At 38.5% G+C, this 27,754-nt stretch overlaps 1 protein-coding gene and 1 non-coding gene across 2 annotated transcripts; one reads left to right on the top strand and one right to left on the bottom strand.

Moving 5' to 3' along the window:
- The first annotated feature begins 548 nt into the window (after nt 1–548).
- LOC122422349 (alcohol dehydrogenase E chain) lies at nt 549–20,052 on the top strand. Its single transcript, XM_043438820.1, has 9 exons — nt 549–700; nt 4,245–4,346; nt 5,131–5,269; nt 6,927–7,014; nt 7,111–7,330; nt 9,654–9,914; nt 16,677–16,812; nt 17,435–17,573; nt 19,786–20,052. The coding sequence occupies exons 1-9, from the start codon at nt 683–685 to the stop codon at nt 19,808–19,810; spliced, it is 1,128 nt and encodes a 375-aa protein (XP_043294755.1). The 5' UTR covers nt 549–682; the 3' UTR covers nt 19,811–20,052.
- Nucleotides 3,782–3,853, bottom strand: TRNAC-ACA. The gene has a single exon. It is a non-coding gene; the product is annotated as a tRNA-Cys (tRNA).
- Nucleotides 20,053–27,754: the final 7,702 nt, after the last annotated feature.

The raw sequence follows: 27,754 nt of genomic DNA, 5'->3' as shown, positions 1-27,754 counted from the left end.
ATAACCATGGCCTCATATTGCCTCTTGGCACGGGTAGAGGTCATTTCTTATCCATCACTGTCACCCCACAGTACCCACTTGAATATCTGGAACAGGGAGGGTCTCAGTCAGTTCTGATTGATACTGCATGGAGCAGAAAAGCCACTTTTGCTGTCACTGACCGGTGTCTGATTTCTCTGTTGTGAAGAGTGGGAGCGTGCTGGAGCAAACACATCCCCCGGGCTTGTAGCTCTCTCTGTCCTATGCCCTTTGTGCTGCTTTCTTACTCTTCCTCCTTGCTAACTGCATTATGTAGATTTGAAGTCGGAGCTCAGTTTACAAAAGGGAAAAAAGAACTCTGAACTTCCTACGTGGGATTGAGAGAGGAGAAATATGTAATCCGGGGGGGAAAAGATACATACAAGAAAATATTTAACTAATGAAGTCAAGATGTTATTTGAAATGAGTATATTGCAAACAAAGTTAATGTATGAGTGCTGGCTCAGTGCCCTGTTATTGCTGGTTTGACTAGGTCTGAGAATAAGCTGATGGGCAGGGCTTAAAGATCTCAGATCACATGTGGGGAACAGGGTGCTTTCCAGGCACATAAAAATCTGTGCCATCTATCTCTTGGACATAGCTAACCGGGAAAAGTCTGTAAGTCTGTAATTCACATCTCCTGCCAGCAGAAAAAAGAAGAAACATGAGCACAGCAGGAAAAGTAAGGCACTTATTATTATTTTTTACTTTTAGAATTATTCTAATTAATGTAATACTCATGTTTGACTGCTTGATGCTTGAAAGCCAATACTTGCTTTGGCTGGAAAGGAAAGTTTCCTTTATTCAGGACGCCAGCAACCTGTATGTTAGTGACTCAGTTGTGTCTGACTCTTTCAACCCCATGGACTATAACTTGCCAGGCTCCTCTGTCCATGGAAATTCCCAGGCAAGCGGAGTGGTGTGCCATTTCTTTCTCCAGGGTATCTTCCCGACCCAGAAATTGAACCCATGTCCCTTGCATCTCCTGCATTTGGTGGGCAGATTCTTTGCCACTGAACCACCTGGGAAGCAACCATGTAATACACAGAGATACACTATTTAATGAATAACAAAATTCGTATATAAGTTAGAAATAAATATATAAGTTAGAAATACTGAAGTACAACTTAGGATATGTGCTTCAATATAAAAAGTATATTAAACTACAATTGAGAAGGGCAATATCTAAATATCTTTAACAAGAATGCAGAGCATCTATACCTATCAAAGTCTATATCTCCTATATTAAGTAAATGTGAAATAGTTATATCCAATCATGAGTAATTTTCAAGTCTAAAGTTAGAAATGAAATGCTTTTATCAAGAAGTTATGTCTATGTTAAGATATCATAATATAAATGTGTTATTCTTTATAACTTAAGTAATATAATTCTTCATAATATAAATGTTATTCTCTTTAATCATAATCATTCTTTTTATGAATACAGAAAAGTTAAATGTGACAAAATTTTATTGATTTCAAAGCATTAGAATCATCAAAACTAAGCAAACCAACTGAGATGCAGACGTGGAGAAGGGATTTCTGGACACAGCAGGGGAAGGAGAGGCTGGGGTGAATTGAGAGGGTTGCACTGACACGTGTAAAACACACAGCTAGTGGGAAGCTGCTGTATAGTACAGGGAGCTTAGCTCAGTGCTCTGTGATGACCTAAAGGGGTGGGATGGGCTGTGGGTAGTAAGAGGGAGATTCAAGAGCAACAGGATATATGTATACGTGTAGCTGATTCACACTGTTGTACAACAGAAACTAGTACAACATGGTAAAACAATCATACTCCAATCAAAAAGCAAAACACTTTTAAAGATAAAGCAAACCAGAATCAACATGCAAATTCTGATTTTAAAGGGCCCTATTATGGCACAATTTAGGGAATTCCCGTAGAAATGTTAACTTCATGCAAACGCCAATGTGATTTTCCAAAAAAAAGATAATAATAATACTGATACAGTTTGAACCACTATTTACACTGAGAACAGATATATTTGGTTCTAAGCCTTCCACAGACTCATGTTTATTTGTTCAATGTGCTTACAGCCACAGAGAAATACACGTGGTTGTTCAATACAATCAATTCATGTTGTTTAACTGCTTAAAGGCAAAGGCCTGTGCAATTGTTTCTAGTAGGTTTGCTGTGTTAGGAGTTAATTGTGCAATATAATATCTTGCTATAATGGCAGGCCTATATAGTGTGGCCTATATCAGTCATATATATATAACAGGCCTATATCAATAAGACTGGTTGGAAATCATACAGATGATCAATTGGCAGTCTTCTTATTTTAACTTTATTTTCATGCATTACTGATTGGCATTTACAGTAGCATATTACATTTCAAATGAAGAATAGTTAAGAAAAAGAAAATTTTAATTTTTCAAAACTCAGAGTTCAGAGATCAAAAGGGTAGGCCAAATGCATTAATTAAACTTATAAATTACAGGCAATCAATCCCCCCTCCTCAGGTACAACATCCATAACTTTTAGCTATATGATAACACTTCACTTATGTTTAACCTTCTGGCATTATATTTTCTTCAAATGCTAAATGACAATAGTAATAATACCTACTTTCATAAGGTGGTTGTGAGAATTTAATAAACTAATACTGGAAAGCATTTAAAATAATGCCTGGTACATAGAAATAACTCACTAAATATTAATCACTGCTATTATTGTTGTTATTGTTATCTAACTTCTAATTTCTTGTTAATCTTTTACTATCATCAAGTAGTGAAAGATAAAATGGTATTCATTCTTCGGACACTCAGCTTTGTAACTTTGGGAAAAGTACTCGTCAATTATTGAGTCAGTTGAGCCTCAAGCTTTTCATCTGAAAAATAAGACTAATGATTCAGTAATACTGCCCTGTGAAGTTTAAAAGTTTAACTTGTATCTCACCCAACACAGCCACTTGTGCCTGCTACATCATTGGCACCCCATTATTCAATACCTCTCTACCATTAGTGTATTATATCCAAGTACTCTTGTATTTATTGTGGCATTGGCCACGATGAACACTTTGCAAAGTGGGAGGATTTGGTGTATATATAGTAAAAATAAATTATCAGATAAATTTCAATTGAATTTTTATCATGTTTGTAGTATGTTGTTAATTCTCTTTAGAAAAAACTCTAAACTACACATGTTCTGCAAAAGTGAAGACAACCTTTATGCTACATTACCAAGCACTAAACATATATGCTCAACTTTTATTTGTAAGAACATGTGTAAGTAAGCTTTGCTAGCTAGAAAGTCAAACACAGTTCTCCCATTTTTAAGTGTGTGTGTGTGTGTGTGTGTGTATGTGTGTGTGTGTGTGTGTGTAGTTTAAACCTCTACAATTTTAGGCTCAAATCCAATCTGGAAAAAAATCTCTATTCATAAATTACATAACAAAACAGAGCTGCCAAATCTAACTTTCAAATGAGTGATGCAAACAAGTAGTCCATAGAAGAAGTAGAGAGAGAAATCAAAGGAGCAGGCAAATAGAGAAAGAAATTCTAGGCTGGGAGGCTTAGGAATTCTAAAGTCAAATCATTTTGGCTTAAGTGGAGAATTGAGCAAGAGGGAAATGAGTTTCACGTAAACAGACACTGAATCTGGTGAAGTGAAGTGAAGTGAACTCACTCAGTCATGTCTGACTCTTTGCGACCCCATGGACTGTAGCCTACCAGGATCCTCAGTCCATTGGATTTTCCAGGCAAGAATACTAGAGTGGGTTGCCATTTCCTTCCCCAGAGGATCTTCCCAACCCAGGGATTGAACCCGGGTCTCCTGCATTGTAGGCAGATGCTTTACCGTCTGAGCTACCAGGGAAGACCCTGAATCTGGTAGTAATATGATAGTGATTTAGAACTTCATGGACAAGACAATAGCTTTGGATAAACAACCAATTTCAGAGCCACATTAAGAAATAGAACCTTTAGAGGAGAAAACGATGATGATCTTTCTTCGTAAAAGAATATATTCCATTTTTATCTCAATGTCTCCCTATAGTTAATTCTGTTTCTCTTTCCTTGTGTTATTGCCTCACACATTTTTATAAAAAGTCACTATTATTCTTTCTGCAAATCAGAGGTTGTTCATGTTCATGGAACAATATTGTTTCAGACATGGGGCTAGATGGTGCATGTAAAAAGATCGAAGTCACAATCCCTGAGTTCAAGGCTGGAGGAAAAATGGTGTCATCTTTCTGCTCAATTTTCAGGTAATAAAATGCAAAGCAGCTGTGCTGTGGGAGCTCAATAAACCATTTTCCATCGAGGAGGTGGAGGTTGCACCCCCTAAGGCCCATGAAGTTCGTATTAAGGTAAAATTTTTTTCCATTTCTATTTAATCTTAGATTTAGATTTTTCAGAATATAACAATGAAAGTAACCAAAGCACTTGTAATATAGTCATCCAGATAGTGGAATTACATTTGTTGTCAAGGGAAGCTGTAAATCAAAATTGTTAAATTTTTTAAAAAGAGACCGAAGTGTATGTGCAGTACAATCCTAATGAAATGAGGAAGAATTTATGTGGTGGCTCAGCAGTAAAGAATCTGCCTGCCAACACAGGAAATGTGGGTTTGATCCTTGCATTGGGAATATCTCCTGGAGAAGAAAATGGCAACCCACTCCAGTATTCTTGCCTGGGTAATCCCATGTACAGAGTAGCCTGGTGGACTACAGTCCATGGAATCTCCAAAAGTCAGATATTACTTAGCAACTAAACAACAACAACAACAAAAAAAGTGCAAAGGAATATATATCATTTAAAATCAATTAGCATTATGTGGTGGCACTTAAGTAACTTTATTTTCTTATCTGCATTTTCTATTTCTATCAAAAAGACTGCGCATTATATGACCTCAATAGCTCAGAAACAATTATTTCACAGACTACTCCAAGTTGTTTAATGTATGAAAGGAAAGTAGAGCATTATTAGGCTGCATAACTTCGGGTATAAATTGAAACTATATTTGGAAGATTAGGAATTATTAGCAAAACGCTTTACAATTCTTCAGTGCAATTTCAGGAAAATGAGTATGTTAAGTCCATCTGAGGGTCATAATCTTATCTGAACCTAATCAACTCCCCCTTTACCCTATAGATGGTGGCCACAGGAATCTGTCGTTCAGATGACCATGTGGTTAATGGATCTCTGGTCACACGTCTTCCTGTGGTCTTAGGCCATGAGGCAGCCGGCATTGTGGAGAGTGTTGGAGAAGGGGTGACCTCAGTAAAACCAGGTACAGAATTCACACTTAGGAAACGTGCCTTGGTTCAGGGCCCCAAGTTGATGCAGCCTGGATAATGACACTGGAGTGATGAGAGATGAAAGAACATGTTTAAGGCTGAGCAGGGACAGAGGTCTCTTTCTTTTCCCCCTTCCTGCCTGACTCAGGCATGTATGCATCCATGCACTATTGTATTCTCTCCTTTAGCAAGTATTTCTTGAGGACCTACTAGATGTCAGGCACCATGTTAGATCCTGGGAATACATGGGAATTGAAAGAGACCCAGTGTCTGCCAGGGTAGAGTTCATAATGAGTTAATTCCCATGTTAGTGTTGCCAAGCACTGTTTTCTACCAGGTCCAAAGAAAACTACTGATGAGACAGAAAAAACATGTCTAGACATAGTGGAGATAAACATAATCAGCGTATTGAACCTGTTCAGTGCTGACTTCACACAGTGGGGATAGTGAGCTCTGGACTGAATCAACATAATCTCTTCTCAGGTGGGAAGTGGAGCTCATTCACAGGTTTCCCCTTTGAATATATGGCCATTTTTCCTTAAACCATGATTAAACGTGACTGGTTACCAAGTACCATTTTTCTTGAATAATTACTGTATCCTATTATTATATATTAATACAGACAAATATTTTTAGAGGTAAACAGTGAATAAACAGAAAATTTCTGTGCCATCATTGCATATAATCTCTTAAATGTTATTTTTCTGAATCTTTTAGATAAGTAGTATAGATGATTAAAAATAAAAATTATGTTTAATTCTAAAAAATCACTTTAGCTAGTAGATTTGACCTCCCTACTTACAAAACACTTAATTGACCTGTAAACCAAAAACAATAAAATAAGTTGTCTGGTTTGAGTTTCAGCTCTTAGTATTTCCTTTAGTTAGAAATCTATTAATAACAAATGACACCCCTACTTTTCACCCCAGCTCCCTCCACCAGTAGAAATAAATTATCTACAAATCATCAGCTACAAACATTTGAAAGTCAGTTCCTATCCTAAAAGAAAGTGTCTAACTCATTATTGAGGGTTGAGGTTTTCAGAAGAATGTCTTAAATTCTTACTTGTCCTATTTTTGTTTGTTTTCCTTAAAAAAGAATTAATTTTTTAAAAGAAGGATTCATTTCATAATAGAGATAAGCATAATCACTTTGAAAAGCCAGGAAATGGGTGTTGAGGTTCTTATTTTTACTGTATTATTACTATTACTGTACTATTACTATAAACTATTACCAGATTATCAAGCGGAACTATGGCAGACTGCTCACAACTTGAATATATATTTATACTTATATTAGTAGTAAGAATATTTAAGGTTTAATTACTAAGTATTAAATGAGATCATCTATATATAATCCCTACGAGAAAGGGCACACAATGAAAGAGAACTACCAACACAGTGCAACTACTTTGAAAAATCATGTTTTCCACATTTACATTTTCTTTGGGCATCTTCAGCATATATAAACCCAAACCGATAACAATACTGACAAGCAATGACCAAGACATAATGCTGACAGGACCCCATTCTTGGAGACTTCTCGAAGTCAAGTGCCTCTAATACATATGGGTAAGCTTTAAGTTCTTACTTAAGTTCTTTAATTCCTGTGTAGAAATTTAAGAAGAATCTGTTCTATCCTCATCCCCAGGTGATAAAGTCATCCCACTCTTTGTTCCCCAGTGCGGAAAGTGCGATGTTTGTAAACACCCGGAAGCCAATCTCTGCCTGAAACACGAGTGAGTATCTGTTACTCTCCTTAGCAGTGAAGGAGTCTGCACGTTAGTTATGCTCCTGCCTTATACCCTCTTGTGTTTGTGTGTTGCAATGACCAGCCTGAACGGGCCTCAGGGGACCCTTAACGATGGTACCTGCAGGTTCACCTGCAGGGGGAAGCCCATCCACCACTTCCTCGGCACCAGCACCTTCACCCAGTACACAGTGGTGGATGAGATGTCAGTGGCCAAGATCCATGCAGACTCACCGCTGGAGAAAGTCTGCCTCATTGGCTGTGGATTTTCTACTGGTTATGGGTCTGCGGTCAAAGTTGCCAAGGTAGGAATAACAATGAGTGACAAAACCGGCCACACTCAGACTGTCAGGAGCTAAAAACAAAGCAACTTCTCACAGGAATCTGAGATCATTCTTCACAGACATATTGGAAGCTTTCCCCTCTTCTACCATAATAGCATTGCTATGCTCCACAGAATTGAGGATGTTGATTAAAAGTAGAAAATACCCTCAGAAGGAATTGAGGGCATGTCCTAGAAAATTTATCCATTATCACAAATGAAAAGCTGTTGATAACTAGTTAAGAAAAAGTAAAAGTGTTTTCCATAATTATTCTTCTGTATGTGTTCTTTATGGTATTACTAAATTTTAGACCTAGGAGTTCATTTTAGCATTCATTTAGTGCCTACATGAGCCATGCACAGTATGTTCTGCTAAGTTTTAAGGAAGCAAAAGTAAATGAAATGAAGGGGCTGACTATGAGGAGCATTTAGTTTGTGGATCCTCTACTCCCAGAATTAGGATCAATAGGAGATTCCAGAGCCTGACCTGATATCCTGATAAACCTCCAAACTGAGGGTCACCAACATACCCACTCTGTGTATCTCTATGATGAAAGCAATAAAGTTTTGATGATGCATGAAGCATTTATTCCACTGCTATACCTCCTCCCCAGCCATGAACACATACACACACACAAACTTCAGAAGTGGTAGGTTTTAAGGAGAAATTCTTTAAAGTCTCCTCTTCCTAAAAGGTTGGAAATCTAGTAGTATCCTTTTGTTTTATGAACTGACACCCAGAGACATAAAGCCATTTGCCCCAAATCTTACAGGTAGTTAATATGACATATTAACTGCGACTAGCCTCCTCAAAACTCCTGATGAATCATAAACCATAGTAGATATTTATCAACACATTTAAATCACAATCACAAGCCTCAAATTTTTCAAATTTTCTCATATTTTACCTCTAAGGTAAAAAAGTGGTGTCGTACCCCCACAGAATGTTTACTTGGGACAGGAGGAACATTTTACCCACAGTGAAGTCTGACTATAACAGACTAGGTTTAGTTAACAGTCCCTTAGGTAAGTTAAACTATTGTGAGCACGTGTTTTCCAAATTTCTGTGACCTTAGCACTAAGTCCCTTGTGCAACTGCATCATCTGAACAGATCGTCTATTTAAACCTGCACATAGAGCGGAAGCCAAGGGTACTTGTGATAATAAATTTCATCCATTATTAAAATATAAACCAGCTTTTCATTGCATTATTTTTCATTTTGTACTTTTTAAAGCAGGGATAAAGACCCATTAAGAACACATTCATCTCAAGCTGTATTATCTTGAAATTACTTGTTAAATTTGCCCTGTTGTTAAGTTTGCTTAAGCTGGGGATAACTCTTCTATGCTTCACAGCTTATTTCTGCTCTCCTTTTACATCATGACTACTGAAAGTTATTGAACCAAGGTGTTAATTATTGAGGGTTCAATTGTATTATTTTCTCAGTCTCCTCTCTTCTATTCATTATTTAATTTCCCTAGAATTGTGTTTGTGTATGTGTGATGGACTGAAGCTGGCTATCAATGGATTTGACCCACTAGATTTTCTTCAAGAGGGGAGTCACTAGCATCTAGAGCTCAATGGTCATCCAGTCCACTGGCTCCCAGCTTGGGTTTCCCACTGGAGTTACTTGGAGACTTGGTCTTAGCTGCAGAGCTATTGTCGTTGTTTAGTCACTAAGTCGTGTCCTACCCTCTGTGACCCTATGGATTGAAGCTTACCAGGCTCCTCTGTCCATGGGAATTCCCAGACAAGAATACTGGAGTGGATTGCATATCTTTTTCCACTTACCAGCAGAGTCTGATTTAATTGCTTATGGACTGTGACCTGAGCATTGAGATTTTTTTAAAGTTCCCTAGGTGAGTCTAATGTCCAGGAAAATTAGAGAAACACTAATCTATTTCAAACCCTTCATTTCAAGTGTGAGGCAGCTAAAGTCAAAAGAGGTTTTGACAAAAGGTTGGACATAATTTGAGTAACTTCTGACAAGAAACAAAGCATGATACTTTATACAATTTAGGCTCTTTCTAACAATTGTTGTTGTTGTTTGTTGTTGTTCAGTTGCTAAGTCATGTCCGACTCTTTGTTAGCCCATGGACTCTAGCCCACCAGGCTTCTCTGTCCATGGGATTTCCCAGGCAAGAATACTGGAGTGGGCTGCCATTTCCTTCTCCAGGAGATCTTCCTGACCCAGGGATCGCGCCCACATCTCCTGTATTGGCAGGCAGATTCTTTACCTCTGGGGCACCTGGGAAGCCCTTAACAATCATTACTTAATCCACTTTCACATTTTCTGTAAACACAGGTCAGCCAGGGCTCCACCTGTGCCGTGTTTGGCCTTGGAGGGGTTGGCCTGTCTGTTATCATCGGCTGCAAAGCAGCCGGAGCAGCCAGGATCATTGCAGTGGACATCAACAAAGACAAATTTGCAAGGGCCAAACAGGCAGGTGCCACTGAGTGCATCAACCCTCGGGACTACGAGAAACCCATCGAGGAGGTGCTGAAAGAAGTGAGTGGTGGAGGTGTGGATTTTTCATTTGAAGTCATCGGTCAGCTTGACACCGTGGTATGTACTTTGAAATGTCTCAAGACATCAGCTTCTGCATTCTAGAGTGTTCTTTAATGTGGCGGAATATAAACATTATATATAAAGAATATTTAAAAAACTATGGCAATTTTCCATCTCCTATTTGTTACCTGGGTTGCTTAATTTATTATGATGAGGAATCTCATTCCATCAGTCAAAAAAAAAAAAAACCTGTCACAAGTATCATGTCCTTTTTAGAGAGGAAAGGGGGTTTATACTGAGCCATCATAAATCTAATTTTTAGTTTTAAAAATTGAAACTCAAGTAAATATAAAGAATATAAATTCTGTTCTCAAGTTGGCAAGTTTGATTTTTCAACACATTCTTAACAAAAAACTGATTTAACAATATTTGTGTGTTTTAATGAATTCTTTTTTTTCAAAGACCATACTTCGACAAAAAAAAAAAAAAAAAGAGCAACTTTAAGCTCCCTATCATTTTATTAACAGAAAATATGCCCCGTTTTACCACAACAGACAGCACAGCGCCTGGTGCCTAAAAAGCATCCAAATCTGTGTGCTGAACTGAATAATTTAAAAGGTCAACAGGTTTTCCCACCAGAAATTTTTAAGTGACATGTATCTTTTAGTGTTATTTGTGGATTACATGCGATGACACATGTAACATATTTGGCAAGTGCCACCTGTCAGTGCTAAGCTCTTAATAAATGTTATCTGGTGTTGTCAAAAGGAAGTACCATTTCCAATTGTGCAAAACTTACATCATCTTTAAAATATACATGATATTTCCCTTCTCCAGGAGATCTTCCCAACCCAAGGATCAAACCCAGGTGTTGTGCATTTCAGGCTTTCTTTACTGTGTGACCATCAGGGAAACCCCATACATGATACTACTTTCAAATAATAACAGGTATCATCAACTGCAACAGAGAATACATCTCTAGCTACATTCCCCCTAACCAGAATTCTCTAGAATCCTAATGAAAAAACTCCCAGAGACCAACATAAACAACCTCCCTCTTTAGGTTCTCCAGTGAGTCCCAGCAGTGTTCGTAATGGGGAGCAGCACCTTAGGAGTAAAGCACTTTAGAGCCTTGACCAGGAACAATTATTCCATAGATGACTGATGTTCCAAGGCTGTCGCTTTCCAAGGCTGTCAATTGCTCCTTACGCCATTTTTAGTATGGTTTTTCCTCCATTTTCTCTTGTGGAATTGGATTATTTTAAGTATCTGATAGCCACATGTCCTGAGGTTCTCTGATCTTCCAAGTATCATACTTCAAAATCAAAGGATCAATTACTATATATTTCTGGGGTGGAGGGTGTTTTCCTAAACGACTTTCTTACTACACACATGTCTAAAAACCTGACTGGAGGGAAAACGCTTTCTTTTTAGTTTCAGAGTAAAAATAAATAAATAAATAAAAGCTCACAGAAGGTCAAAGCACATTTAAAACATGCCCATTTTGACCAACAGCTATATGGCTGTTTTAGCCAACAGCTTGCTCCTTGGAAGAAAAGCTATGACCAACCTAGACAGCACATTAAAAAGTAGAGACATTACTTTGCCAACAAAGGTCCATCTAATCAAAGCTATGTTTTTTCCAGTAGTCCTGTATGGATGTGAGAGTTGGACTATAAAGAAAGGTCAGCACCGAAGAATTGGTGCTCTTGAACTGTGATGTTGGAGAAGACTCTTGAGAGTCTCTTGGACTGCAAGGAGATCCAACCAGTCTATCCTAAAGGAAATCAGTCTTGAGTATTCATTGGAAGGACTGATGTTGAAGCTGCGCCCAATACTTTTGCCACCTGATGGGAAGAACTGACTCATTTGAGAAGACCCTGATGATGGGAAATATTGAAGGCGGGAGGAGAAGGGGATGACAGAGGATGAGATGGTTGGATTGCATCACTGAGTCAATGGACATGAGTTTGAGTAGGCTCTGTGAGTTGGTGATGGACAGGAAAGCCTGGCATGCTGCAGTCCATGGGGTCACAAAGAGTCAGAAAGGACAGAGCAACTGAACTGAACTGAACATCATTAACTAGAAGGGAAAGCAAATCAAAATCACAAAGGGATTATTACCTTGTACATGTTTGAATGAATATTATCAAAAAAAAGCAATAGCAACTGTTGAAGAGAGTGTGGAAAAAAGGGAATTTTGTGCACTGTTGGTGGGAATGTAAAACAGCCACTATGAAAAGCAGTATAAATGCTCCTCAAAAGATTTAAGATAGATCTTTTATAACATGATCCAGCAATCCCACTTCTGGGAATATATCCAAAGAAACTAAAATCACTATCTTAGACATGTACATCCCCATGTTCATTGCAGCATTATTCATAATAGCCAAGATATAGAAACAACCTAAATGTACCTATGGATGAGTAGATAAAGAAATTGTGAGGTATGTATATATATAAATCAGTTCAGTTCAGTTCAGTCGCTCAGTCGTGTCCAACTCTTTGCGACCCCATGAATCGCAGCATGCCAGGCCTCCCTGTCCATCACCAACTCCTGGAGTTTACTCAAACCCATGTCCATCGAGTCGGTGATGCCATCCAACCACTTTATCCTCTGTCATCCTCTTCTCCTCCTGGCCCTAATCCCTCCCAGCATCAGGGTCTTTTCCAATGAGTCAACTCTTCGCATCAGGTGGCCAAAGTATTGGAGTTTCAGCTTCAGCATCAGCCCTTCCAATGAACACCCAGGATTGATCTCCTTTAGGATGGATTGGGTGGATCTCCTTGCAGTCCAAGGGACTCTCAAGAGTCGTCTCCAACACCACAGTTCAAAAGCATCAATTCTTCGGCGCTCAGCTTTCTTCACAGTCCAACTCTCACATCCATACATGACCACTGGAAAAACCATAGCCTTGACCAGACGGACCTTTGTTGGCAAAGTAATGTCTCTGCTTTTCAATATACTATCTAGGTTGGTCATAGCTTTCCTACCAAGGAGTAAGCGGCTTTTAATTTCATGGCTGCAATCACCATCTGCAGTGATTTTGGAGTCCCCTCCAAAATAAAGTCTGACACTGTTTCCACTGTCTCCCCATCTATTTCCCATGAGGTGATGGGACCAGATGCCATGATCTTAGTTTTCTGAATGTTGAGCTTTAAGCCAACTTTTTCACTCTCCTCTTTCACTTTCATCAAGAGGCTTTTTAGTTCCTCATCACTTTCACCATAAGGGTGGTGTCATCTGTATATCTGAGGTTATTGATATTTCTCCCGGCAATCCTGATTCCAGCTTGTGCTTCCTCCAGCCCAGCGTTTCTCATGATGTACTCTGCATAGAAGTTAAATAAGCAGGGTGACAATATACAGCCTTGACACACTCCTTTTCCTATTTGGAACCAGTCTGTTTGTCCACGTCCAGTTCTAACTCTTGCTTCCTAACGTGCATGCAGGTTTCTCAAGAGGCAGGTCAGGTGGTCTGGTATTCCCATCTCCTTCAGAATTTTCCACAGTTTATTGTGATCCACACAGTCAAAGGCCATGGCATAGTCAATAAAGCAGAAATAGATGTTTTCTGGAACTCTCTTGCTTTTTCAATGATCCAGAGAACGTTGGCAATTTGATCTCTGGTTCCTCTGCCTTTTCTAAAACCAGCTTGAACATCTGGAAGTTTGCGGTTCATGTATTGCTGAAGCCTGGCTTGGAGAATTTTGAGCATTACTTTACTAGCGTGTGAGATGAGTGCAATTGTACGGTAGTTTGAGCATTCTTTGGCATTGCCTTTCTTTGGCATATATGTAGTATACATATGTGATTGTATATATGTATATATATATGAATGAATATTAAATGAATATAATATGAATATATATATGAATGAATGTTCATATATATGAATGAATATTATTCATATATATGAATATGAATGAATGTTATTTATATATATATGAATGAATATATATGAATGAATGTTATTCAGCCATAGAAAAGAAGTGTTGACATTTGCAAAAACTTGGAAAAATCTGGAGGACATTATGCAAAGTGAGATATGCCAGACACAGAAAAACAATTATTGTATGATCTCTCCCATATGTGGAGTCTAAAAAAAATCAAATTCTTAGAACCACTGGGTAGAACAGTGGTTGCCAGGGGCTGGAGGAAGTAGGGGAGGAATAATAGGTAGATGTCAGAGAGTACAAACTCTCGGTTATGAGGAAGTTCTAGAGACATCCATGTACAGCATGGTTACTATAGTGTTATTAACTATAGTTAATAATACTGTTCTATATACCTCCAATTTGCTAAGATGGAAGATCTTAAATGGTCTCACTGCAAAAAAACACTAGTAACTGTGTGAGGTGATAAATGTGTTCACTTAAAAAAATCATGGCATACAACCTAAAAGTAAATGATTTTTGTCCATCATACTTCAACAAAACGAGGGTTCAGTTCAGTTCTGTTCAATCGCTCAGTCATGTCCAACTCTTTGCAACCCCATGAACTGCAGCACACCAGGCCTGCCTGTCCATCACCAACTCCCGGAGTTCACCCAAACTCATGTCCATTGAGTTGGTGATGCCATCAAACCATCTCTTCCTCTGTTGTGCCCTTCTCCTCCTGTCCTCCATCTTTCCCAGGACCAGGGTCTTTTCAAATGAGCCACATTTTCGCATCAGTGGCCAAAGTATTGGAGTTTGTGCTTCAACATCCATCCTTCCAATGAACACCCAGGACTAATCTCCTTTAGGATGGACTGGTTGGATCTCTTTGCAGTCCAAGGGACTCTCAGGAGTCTTCTCCAATGTCACAGTTCAAAAGCATCAACTCTTCGGCACTCAGCTTTCTTTAATCCAACTCTCACATCCATACATGACTACTGGAAAAACCATAGCCTTGACTAGACGGACCTTTGTTGGCAAAGTAATGTCTCTGCTTTTTAATATGCTCTCTAGGTTGGTCACAGCTTTCATTCCAAGGAGTGTCTTTTAATTTCATGGCTACAGTCACCATCTGCAGTGATTTTAGAGCCCAGAAAAATAAAATCAGCCACTGTTTCCATATCTATTTGCCATGAAGTGATGGGACCAGATGCCATGATCTGAGTTTTCTGAATGTTGAGTTTAAGCCAACTTTTTCACTCTCCTCTTTCACTTTCATAGAGACCCTTTAATTCTTCACTCTCTGCCATAAGGGTGGTGTCATCTGTATATCTGAGGTTATTGATATTTCTCCCGGCAATCTGGATTCCAGCTTGTGCTTCTTCCAGACCAGCATTTCTCATGATGTACTCTGCATAGAAGTTAAATAAGCAGGGTGACAATATACAGCCTTGACATACTTCTTTTCCTATCTGGAACCAGTCTGTTGTTCCATGTCCAGTTCTAACTGTTGCTTCCTGACCTGCATATAGGTTTCTCAAGAGACAGGTCAGGTGGTCTGGTATTTGCATCTCTTTCAGAATTTTCCACAGTTTATTGTGATCCACACAGTCAAAGGCCTTGGCCTAGTCAATAAAGCAGAAATAGATGTTTTTCTGGAACTCTCTTGCTTTTTTGATGATCCAGAGGATGTTGGCAATTTGATCTCTGGTTCCTCTGCCTTTTCTAAAACCAGCTTAAACATCTAGAAGTTCATGGTTCACGTATTGCTGAAGCCTGGCTTGGAGAATTTTGAGCATTACTTTACTAGCATGTGAGATGAGTGTAATTGTACGGTAGTTTGAGCCCATTCTTTGGGATTGCCTTTCTTTGGGATTGGAATGAAAACGGACCTTTTCCAGTCCTGTGGCCACTGCTGAGTTTTTCACATTTGCTGACATATTGCATGCAGCACTTTCACAGCATCATCTTTTAAGATTTGAAATAGCTCAACTGGAACTCCACTAGTTTTGTTTGTAGTGATGCTTCCGAAGGCCCACTTGACTTCACATTCCAGGATGTCTGGCTGTAGGTGAGTGATCACACCACTGTGATTATCTGGGTCATGAAGATTTTTCTTGTACAGTTCTTCTGTGTATTCTTGCCACCTCTTCTTAATCTTCTGCTTCTGTTAGCCCCATACCATTTCTGTTCTTTATTGAGCCCATCTTTGCATGAAATATTCCTTTGGTATATCTAATTTTCTTGAAGAGATCTCTAGTCTTTCCCATTCTATTGTTTTCCTCTATTTCTTTACATTGATCAGATGCTTATATCTTTCCTTTTCTCCTTTGCTTTTTGCTTCTCTTCTTTTCACAGCTATTTGTAAGGCCTCCTCAGACAGCCATTTTGACTTTTTGCATTTCTTTTTCTTGGGGATGGTCTTTAGGGTAAACGTACATAAATTAGGAAAAAAGTTCCCAATTAGAAATGGGCAGTGGAAATATAGATCCATTAAAAAGGGAGATCATAAAGAGAAGAGAGAAATATTGATGATGTAACTGATCATGTATATGGTTCACCATTAAAATACCTGGTTCAAAGTACTGAGTGCAAGATATCTACTTGATAATTAAATGAAAAATGAGTTAACCATTTCAGATTGCTCTGGGGTCACATGATGATAAACATTACCTTTATTTGAAGAATCAGATTATATATATGTTATGATATTTGCATCTTTATTATTTTCATCTACTGTTTCATTCAAAAATATTTTCTGGGCATTTTCTAAAGCCACATGTAGTGACTTTAGGAAATAATGGGAAGTGAAGAAAAAGCCAATCGCTTCCAGCCACACACTCACAATTTAACTAGATTAATAGCACATGATACTGTGTATCACAAATGGGGACTACTAGAGAATCCACTTTAATGATACTACATATTAATTTTATTCCAGATGTCTGCCTTGTTGTGCTGTCAAGAAGCATATGGCGTAAGCGTCATTGTAGGAGTACCTCCTAATGCCCAAAATATCTCTATGAACCCCATGTTGTTGTTGACTGGACGTACCTGGAAAGGAGCTGTTTTTGGAGGTACGTGGTTAGGCTTGAGGGCCAAATTCTTACTAACGGCAGGAATTCTTCCCTTTTGCAAGTGACAAAGCCAGGCTTTAAAATGCAATGTAGTTTAAAAATACACTAAGATTCCTTTGTATCTATAGGCTCCAAATCAACTAGATGTGGAACTAATGTACCCCAAAGTCCCAAGATAGACTTTCATGGTGTCCCCATAAACTGACTAGGATCTTGCAGCATCATATCTTTTGATACTGGTGACTGCATAATACACTGAGATACCTAGGAGGATCCAGGAAATACATAGCAACAATTTATGTCTGCACTCACTGCCCAGATGTAGACAACTGCTAAATTTTCTTCTTGACTCTGAGAATAACCATCTGTACTATAATTTCTCTATGAGAGAACTAATAACCAAAGGTTCTGGTTTGTTGGGTGGGGAGATTTTTTAAAAAGTCAAATCACTTCAAAAGGAAATTGAATTGAAGGAAATTGAAACACACTCTCTTATTAACCTCAGCAACAGTAGTCTGTGGGCATTTTATAAACTTTCATTTAAATTTTATGTAGAAAGTCTTGTCTCTAATCCTCTGCTTATATCTGGATGAATCCAACGTTGATGTCACTTTCTTTTCAGGCTTCAAAAGTAAAGAATCTGTCCCCAAACTTGTGACTGATTTCATGGCTAAGAAGTTTTCACTGGATCAATTAATTACCCATGTTTTACCATTTGAAAAAATAAATGAAGGATTTGACCTGCTTCGCTCTGGAAAGAGGTAGGTTTTAAGTTTTGGTGGGGTTTGACTAACAGAGGAAAAAAGGTAGAAGGATGACAGAAAGGCAAGGATGGAGTGCCTTGGTTTTCTATTCCCAGTTCAGTCTCTGCATGTAGAACACATAAGATCATACTGCAAGAAACTAAAATGCTTTGCATCTCCTGTTCTGCTGAAGCAAAATTATGTTGGTCACAGCAAATCTGAATGATCAGACCCTCTGCCATCTTCACAAGAGATTTCTCTGCTTTGCAAGGAAAAAGAATCAGAGACACATAGTCATATAACATGGAGTTATCCCAGTCCCTGCCTGGCCACTTAAAATGGATGACTATTAATAACTACAAATTTAAATTACATTCCAGACATCCCAAAAACTCATTATGGAAGCTAGTGGAGCTATATAGGCATCATTTTCTATACATATTACTTTTTTCGAAAAATGCTGACTATTACTTTTACTCTTTTTTTCCATTTACAAAGGATTTTTCACAAATAAAAATTATTGCAAAGAAGAAGGGTACAAAATGCTATTTTAAATGTTTAAATCTACATTTTCTTCAAAACTTACAAAACCAAGTCAGTTCCATTTTCTACCTCTAATATTAATCATTTACAAACACCTAAAAAGAAGAATTTCATCACTGGCATTTATAAATGAGACACAACTAGTAATAGGCAGTTTTACCTAACTCCCACCTTCTTGTTCCATAGTCTCTGCTTCCTCTGTGACTTCACACTTCTTCTCATGAGGTTTTTTGGTTTTAAACACTATTTCTTAAGCAGCCATACACATAACATATACTAGACACTTGGTCTGATAAAAATTATTGAAGACAGAAAGAAACTAGCATCCAAACAGTACCAGATCACAGCCTTTCTAGAAAGCAGTTTGGTCATATGTATAAGAAACCTCAAAAAAAGAAACTTAGATCCTATGTCCCAACAATTACATTTCTGAGAATCTATTCTACAGAAATTATGAGATATGCAAATGTACATATGTTTAAGCATGTTTATTATCTATAATAGCAAAAATTGGAAACATCCTAAAAGTTCAACATTAAAGGAACAATTAAATAAATTCCAAACATTACTAGAAATAAATTAAGCCATTTAAAAGGAAATGATTTCATTAAATTGGGAAATTCTCCTGATGTAATTTTAGGTTATAGAGTAGAGAATACAGAACTTATACATACAATACAGTTCCAAGTTTTCAGTCAGGGCAATAAAAACTTACATATGTTTAGAAAAAAGATAATCAAAATTCAAGAAAATATTGACATTGATTATTTCTAAGTTGTGGGATTACAGGTTATTTTTACTTTCTTCTTTATATTGTCCTTTAGTTTCTAAATTATCTATATACATTTTTCATATATATGTGTGTATGTATATACATATATATTAATAATTTTTTAAGATACAAAGATCACCTTTTTATAAAGTATTTATCCATCAGAAGATGGTTTTTAGAAAGGACATTAGTTCCAGTAAAATGTTACCTTTCTGATCTTCCCAAGAATAAAGTCTCTCCAAACACAAATCAACTTTTTTTCTACTTTTAATTCTTCTTAAGCATTTCTTTATCTAAGCTCTGTTAAAATTTCAACATGGCCTTAACTTTATTACATTATCAGCACTTTTAGGCACATTATCTATCATCTTGTAATTTGTGCAACTTTGTATTTGGATTTAAATCCCAGGAGCCCACACTAGATGTATGTTTTAAAGTAAGGTACAAATTTCTCTATGTCTCTGTATCTATCATCTCTAAAATGGAAATAATATTAGAACCTGCCACATAGTGTTGTTTAAGTAGAGGTTTAAATGATAAAATACATGATGAGCATCTACAGAGTGACAGATAGCATGAACTTATTACATGTAATTATCAGTTGTTGTTTGTGTTTGTTATTATATAGGGAATGTAGACTCTCAAAAGAGATATTTTGAAAATCTAATACATAATGAAGCCTAAATGACAGTCATACCCAGAACGTTATAATTGAGGTTCAGGTTGGAGAAAGACAACAGCAAAAGATGAGCTGACCTTTTACTTGACTTGAGTGCATTAGGGATGGGAGTGGAATAGCAGGAAACAAAGACAGCTTTTCAAAGAGACAAACTGAATGCTCTTTGTACTCTCACATGGAAGAGTGTATATTATCTAAACACTAAAACACTTTCTATCTCTTATTTTATGTTGCAGTGTCCGCACCATCCTGACATTTTGAGACCATACACACACCTTCACTTGTAGCAGTCTTCTGCCTCCTCTATCATCTGAAACATCAGCCAAACATCAATAATTCTGTTCTTCAGAAGTACTACCAATAAATTGCACATGGGAGCTTTCCAAAAGAAATAAAAATTAATGTGAAATCATTTTTCAAGCAAATTTTTTAAATGTAAGTGAGCCAGATAAACCGTCACATGTGTAATTGAGTCTAATAAAGTCTCCTTCTTAATAATTCTACTCATGTTGAATCATGTCATCTTTCAGACTGAGGAATGGTATTTCTTTTGACTTCTTGTATTTTTTGTGTCTTTGCCACCCTTGGTCATTTAGCTTTAGTCACTGAAAAGGACCTCATTATACTCATTATACTTGCCCTCAACATACATGTGATGGGGTATTATACTCAAAATCTTCTACCTGTACTTCCACTGTCTGTAGCAAAACCCTACAATAAAATCTATAGTTTGCAAAAGAATACACTCTGATTTATAAGTGGAGAACGTCCAGAAATTCTAAATGCAGGAATTTTCTTAGGTAAATATCACATACGTTTAAGGTGAAGGGAAGTGTTTTTATACTACAGTTTCATACTACATGTGATAAATGTGAGCTTTGAATACTAAATCTGAAAACTGAACTATTCTTAGAATCATTTTTCAAAAAGTCTAATTTTTACTCAAGAAAGTAGTTTATTGGTTGCTGCTAAGTTGCTGCTAAGTCACTTCAGTCATGGCCAACTCTGTGCAACCCCATAGACGGCAGCCCACCAGGGTCCCCCCGTCCCTGGGATTCTCCAGGCAAGAACACTGGAGTGGGTTGCCATTTCCTTCTCCAAAGCATGAAAGTGAAAAGTGAAAGTGAAGTCGCTCAGTCGCATCCCACTCTTCGCGACCCCATGGACTGCAGCCTACCAGGCTCCTCCGTCCATGGGATTTTCCAGGCAAGAGTACTGGAGTGGGGTGCCATTGCCTTCTCCAAGTTTTTTGGTTAAAAGATCTTAATTATTATCATTGTAACTGTAGTTAACTGAAAATGAGCCATAAGGTAGTCAAAAAGTAATATGGCAGCTTGAAGTCCAGGGATGGGAATAAAGCAGCTGCGGACACAGCATGTAAAATGGGTAACTAAGAAATAGCACAAACATCCAAAGCAATAGATTTTCTATGTACATACACATATAGATGTACGTTTTTGCAAAAGTATTTTCAAACAAGAACTTTTTATTAACTACCATGACTCAAGTCTGCAACCTGAAATATTTAATTTTTTTGAACATGTGAAAGCCTATGGTACCGAATTGTTAATACTTTCTCGAGGGAAGATTTACATTTTGAGCTTCATCTCTAAATGTGTAATGAGAGCATGTTCATGTAAAGAATTTTAGCTATCTTGAAAAAATGTGACTTGCTTCGATATTGTAGAAAGAACTCTAGACTTAGAGCAAGTAATCTACCCCTTGTTTGTGACCTTCAGTAAATTACTCAACTTCCCTAAGCCCATTTTATCCTTTGTTTTAAGAAATTATGAACCAATTACAGCTTCATGAAAATTAGATGGAATGATGCTAGTGAAAAGGCTTTGTCAACTATGAACTGCCGTGTAAATGTAGGAACAGTTTAATTGTCTTCTCAAAGACACTGAAGGAGATATTTAGGGTTAGGGGAGCTTTCAGAATGTCCTAACATCATGGAACACTATGTTCACATTTTGATGGGTGCTCCAGTGCTTTTATATTGGTGCTGATAATGTGAGATACTGAGGACAAAGAGATGGTTCTACATGCCCATGTCACATAGTGGGCATAAAATCTTACTGGCTGCACAGAGGTCTGCATCCGGTTCCTTCCTCCCAGGCTGTGGAGAGAGCAGGTGGAGAGTGGGATTTGGTGAGCCTATCAGTCTTCTCACAGAGGGGCACAATGCTCCATGAGTTGTATGAGAGGGAGGTTCAGGGTGCCTTCTGCACCCAAAACTTCCTCTTTATTCACATGGACATTGGCAGGGAAGGAGACGTTGAAATCAAAGTAGAAAAATGGAACCACAGAGTGGCTGGTATGCTGTAATGATGCACATGGTCATTGTGTCCTGCTGGCCTTCAGTGATAATTTTAACTCTAGAATCAAGAATTTCCATATTTGCTGGTTTCCTTTAAAAAGTGTTAACTATGAATATATATAGCTCGCACTCACTTTCAGCCAACCACAAAAAGCTTAGTCAAAATGAAGAAAATTTTCAAAATTTGTAGAGAAGTAATTTCATGTTGATGGTTTAATAGCATTGATACAGTGACTTAGTGCCTCCAAAAATAGTGAATAAAAAGAAGTAATATAATTAAATTATATAATATAATAATATAATTAAAGTAATCCTTTGCTACTTTACAAATCACACAAGCTACTCTAGAATTAGAAAGTCATTTTGACAGAAGCATTCAAAAATTACTCAGAAGTTAGAGTAAGAGCAAGTATGTATTTAATAATTATATTCTTAGACACCTGACTACTTAATTCCATTAGCAAATGATTATTGAACAAATAACCTCTACTAAGTAGTCCCCCCAAAATGTTAAATTGACCATTTTATTTAAGTAAATAAAGTTATATTTATCTGTTAAATACCCAGCAATGTTCAGGAAATGCGACACTGCATAGGAAGAGAAACCAAACTCAGTCTGGCAAGAATAAAACTAGAATGAGAGCTCTATACTCACTCAAGGCCAAACACCATTTTGATGAAATTAATGGTCATACATGTGTCCTTGTTCTGCTTACTTCATCCACTTTGGATCCAAGGTCCAGAAGATCATCTGTATAATCTTATCTCAGTCATCAAAAGAACCCAGAGGTTGCTGAATAACTCATAAGGTAATAAATAACCCACAGCAAAGAAATTAGACAGGTTTCCTTGTCCAGTCTTTCTCTTTGAAGTATTTGCCATGTCAGCAAATAACTTAGTAGATTTATTATGAACAACAAGTCAGAAATCTTCAGACAACTCTTACCTAAAAATGATATTTAAAGACTACCATTCTGGGGAGGGAGGCGGGAGGGGGGATCGGGATGGGAAATACATGTAAATCCATGGCTGATTCATGTCAATGTACGGCAAAAACCACTACAATATTGTAGAGTAATTGGCCTCCAACTAATAAAAATAAATGGGAAAAAAAAAGAAAGAAATGTATTTAACAAAATAAATAAGTAAATAAAGACTACCATTCACCAATAAACCAATAATTTACAGTGTTTGGGAGATGCCTAATTGCCTTAAAAGGTTATAACTACAACTTTGAAGTGAAGAGAAATTTAGTACATTCTAAATTTAAATAATGAGGGTTTCCTAGCTAATTCCAAATTTCAGAATGGGTGAGAGAGTGGGAAATAACTTGAGAACTAAATATTTGTTTTGTTATTGATTTTTTACTTGTGATGAGTCTCTTTATGGTTTATTCTCCAGCAACTTTCAAAAATCCACTACAATATTATCAGCTATATTCTCTATGCTGTATATTACATCCTTGGGATATTTTTAAACTGAAAGCTTGTACTTTTTACCCTTACACTTATTTCAGCCACCCCCAAACTGCACCCATGGTAAACATTCTTTTCTTTATATCTTTGTGTTTAGTTTTTCAAATTTCCATATACAAGTGAGACTATTTCAGTCAGTTCAGTTGCTCAGTTGTGTCCAACTCTCTATGACCTCATGGACTGCAGCACACCCAGGCTTCCCTGTCCTTCACTGTCTCCTGGAGCTTGCTCAAACTCATGTCCATCAAGTTGGAGATACCATCCAATCATCTCATCCTGAGTCAATTCCTAGTCAGGTTGATAAGAAGTCTAGGGGTCCCCATGAAGAGACGGGTCTGGAATTCTCAAGGAGGAAGAAAGGACAAACTTTCCCCGCCCCCTACATTCCTCAGGATTATATAACAACAATGTATCTTGCTTGAGGACAGTCTCTTAAAAAAAACCTTCTGGCTAATTCTGTTATCTCAAATTGTAAATTATGGGACTAGGTCTCCTGAGGTCTTTACAACCTCCAGACATTCTTTTGATTCACTGTAATAACTAATTTGAGAGTATATAATTCCATTGCTTACACTAGCAAGCGGGTACTCTTCCTACCCGCTTTATCTCCTTTATACTTTAATAAAACTTTATTACACAAAAGCTCTGAGCGATCCAGCCTCGTCCCTGGCCCCAGATTTGAATTCTTCTCCTCCAGAGGCCAAGAACTCCGGCATCTTTGCGTGATTCAGCAACAACCTTTCATCTTAGGGGCTTGTCCGGGATTTTTCAGGACAAGGTAAGGATGCTTGAAGCTCTAGTTCTTTGTTCTGCTAGCGAACATGTTTCCTGCTGTATTTTACTAACTCTGCAGTGTGCTTGTGTTAATGAATGACATGCCCTGCGCGAAGCAAGTGAGGATCCCGGCTCTGCGGTCCCGCGGTAACCTCATATGGCTTATGGCAGAAACCTGTCGGAGGTTTATACCGACCTGCCAATGCCAAGAGGCACCCAGTGTCTCCTTTGGACCGAGCAGAAATGGGCAAAGTGTGTGGACCGAACTCTCCTTTCTCAGTCAAGCTTTTCGGTCTCTTTGACCATTTCATAACTCCTTGAAAATTACAAGTACTAACCTAATCTGTGCACAGAAGCGCTCCGGCTGTGACGGACAGTAGAGAAGCCTGGCCATGAGGAGCTATCCAAGGTCTTGGGGTAGTGACCAAGAGCGCCAGGCTGCAACAGCGCAGGAGCAGCGGCCCAGAGGAGCTTCCCCACCCCCCAGAGATCAGGGGCCCCGCCTGAGAGGAGCTACCGCACCTCCAAGGAGGGGCTGCTGCGCAGGCGCAGGAGGGCCAAGAGGAGCTACTGCACGTTCAAGGTCAGGGGGGCAGCTGTGAGAAGATACCCCTCGTCCAACGTAAGGAGCAGCAGCTTCGCTTTGCTGGAGCAGCCGGGAAGAGATACCCCATGTCTAAGGTAAGAGAAACCCAAGTAAGACGGTAGGTGTTGTGAGAGGGCATCAGAGGGCAGACACACTAAAACCATAATCACAGAAAACTAGCCAATCTGATCACAGGACCACAGTCTTGTCTAACTCAATGAAACTAAGCCATGCCGTGTGGGGCCACCCAAGACGGTTAGGTCATGGTGGAGAGGTCTGACAGAATGCGGTCCACTGGAGAAGGGAATGGCAAACCACTTCAGTATTCTTGCCTTGAGAACCCCATGAACAGTATGAGAAGGCAAAATGATAGGATACTGAAAGAGGAACTCCCCAGGTCGGTAGGGGCCCAATATTCCACTGGAGATCAGGGGAGAAATAACTCCAGAAAGAATGAAGAGATAGAGCCAAAGTGAAAACAATACCCAGTTGTGGATGTGACTGGTAATAGAAGCAAGGTCCGATGCTGTAAAGAGCAATACTGCATAGGAACCTGGAATGTTAGGTCCATGAATCAAGGCAAATTGGAAGTGGTCATACAGGAGATGGCAAGAGTGAATGTTGACATTCTAGGAGTCAGCGAACTAAAATGGACTGGAATGGGTGAATTTAACTCAGATGACCATTAAATCTACTACTGTGGTCAGGAATCCCTTAGAAGAAATGGAGTAGCCATCATGGTAAACAAAAGAGTCCAAAATGCAGTACTTGGATACAATCTCAAAAACGACAGAATGATCTCTGTTCGTTTCCAAGGCAAACCATTCAATATCACAGTAATCCAAGCCTATGCCCCAACCAGTAACGCTGAAGAAGCTGAAGTTGAATGGTTCTATGAAGACCTACAAGACCTTCTAGAACTAACACCCAAAAAAGAGGTCCTTTTTGTTATAGGGGACTGGAATGCAAAAGTAGGAAGTCAAGAAACACCTGGAGTAACAGGCAAATTTGGCCTTGGAGTATGGAATGAAGCAGGGCAAAGGCTAATAGAGTTTTGCCAAAAGAACGCACTGGTCATAGCAAACACCCTCTTCCAACAACACAAGAGAAGGCTCTACACATGGACATCACCAGATGGTCAACACCGAAATCAGATTGATTATATTCTTTGCATCCAAAGATGGAGAAGCTCTATACAGTTAGCAAAGACAAGGCCAGGAGCTGACTGTGGCTCAGATCATGAACTCCTTATTGCCAAATTCAGACCTAAACTGAAGAAGGTAGGGATAACTACTAGACCATTCAGGTATGACCTAGATCAAATCCCTTATGAATATACAGTGGAAGTGAGAAATAGATTTAAGGGACTAGATCTGATAGACAGAGAACCTGATGAACTATGGACGGAGGTTCATGACATTGTACAGGAGACAGGGATCAAGACCATCCCCATGGAAAAGAAATGTAAAATGGCAAAGAGGTTGTCTGAGGAGGCTTTACAAATAGCTGTAAAAAGAAGAGAAGCTAAAAGCAAAGGAGGAAAGGAAAAATATTCCCATTTGAATGCAGAGTTCCAAAGAATAGCAAGGAGAGATAAGAAAGCCTTCCTTAGTGATCAATGCAAAGAAATAGAGGAAAACAACAGAATGGGAAAGACTAGAGATCTCTTCAAGAAAATCAGAGATACCAAGAGAACATTTCATGCAAAAATGGGCTCAATAAAGGGCAGAAATGGTATGGACCGAACAGAAGCAGAAGATATTAAGAAGAGGTGGCAAGAATACACAGAAGAATTGTACAAAACAGATTTTCATGACCCAGATAATGACAATGGTGAGATTACTCACCTAGAGCCAGACATCCTGGAATGTGAAGTCAGGCAGGCCTTCGGAAGCATCACTATGAACAAAGCTAGTGGATGTGATGGAATTCCGGTTGAACTATCTCAAATCCTGAAAGATGATGCTGTGAAAGTGCTGCACTCAATATGCCAGCAAATTTGGAAAACTCAGCAGTGGCCACAGGACTGGAAAAGCTCCGTTTTCATTCCAGTCCCAAAGGCAATCCCAAAGAATGCTCAAACTACCTCACAATTGCACTGATCTCACACACTAGTAAAGTAATGCTCAAAATTCTCCAAACCAGGCTTCAGCAATACGTGAACCACAAACTTCCAGATGTTCAAGCTGGTTTTAGAAAAGGCAGAGGAACCACAGATCAAATTGCCAATATCCGCTGGATCATCGACAAAGCAAGAGAGTTCCAGAAAAACATCTATTTCTGCTTTATTGACTACGCCAAAGTCTTCGACTGTGTGGATCACAATAAACTGTGGAAAATTCTGAAAGAGATGGGAATACCAGACCACCTGACCTGCCTCTTGAGAAACCTGTATGCAGGTCAGGAAGCAACAGTTAGAACTGGACATGGAACAACAGACTGGTTCCAAATAGGAAAAGGAGTACATCAAGGCTGTATATTGTCACCCTGCTTATTTAACTTATATTCAGAGTACATCATGAGAAATGGTCTGATTGGAATCAAGATTGCCGGAGAAATATCAATAACCTCAGATATGCAGATGACACCACCCTTATGGCAGAAAGTGAAGAGGAACTAAAAAGCCTCTTGATGAAAGTGAAAGAGGAGAGTGAAAAAGTTGGCTTAAAGCTCAACATTCAGAAAACTAAGACCATGGCATCTGGTCCCATCACCTCATGGGAAATAGATGGGGAGACAGTGGAAACAGTGTCAGAATTTATTTGGGGGGGGGGGGGGCTTCAAAATCACTGCAGATGGAGACTGCGCCATGAAATTAAAAGCCGCTTACTCCTTGGTAGGAAAGCTATGACCAACCTAGATAGCATATTAAAAAGCAGAGACATTACTTTGCCAACAAAGGTCCGTCTGGTCGAGGCTATGGTTTTTCCAGTGGTCATGTATGGATGTGAGAGTTGGACTGTGAAGAAAGCTGAGTGCCGAAGAATTGATGCTTTTGAACTGTGGTGTTGGAGAAGACTCTTGAGAGTCCCTTGGACTGCAAGGAGATC

The sequence above is a fragment of the Cervus canadensis genome, chromosome 19 (genome assembly GCF_019320065.1).
Source record: "Cervus canadensis isolate Bull #8, Minnesota chromosome 19, ASM1932006v1, whole genome shotgun sequence".
Classification (NCBI taxonomy): domain Eukaryota; kingdom Metazoa; phylum Chordata; class Mammalia; order Artiodactyla; family Cervidae; genus Cervus; species Cervus canadensis.
The sequence above is the reverse complement of the archived record's forward strand: the minus strand, read 5'-3'. Positions and strand labels throughout refer to the sequence as shown.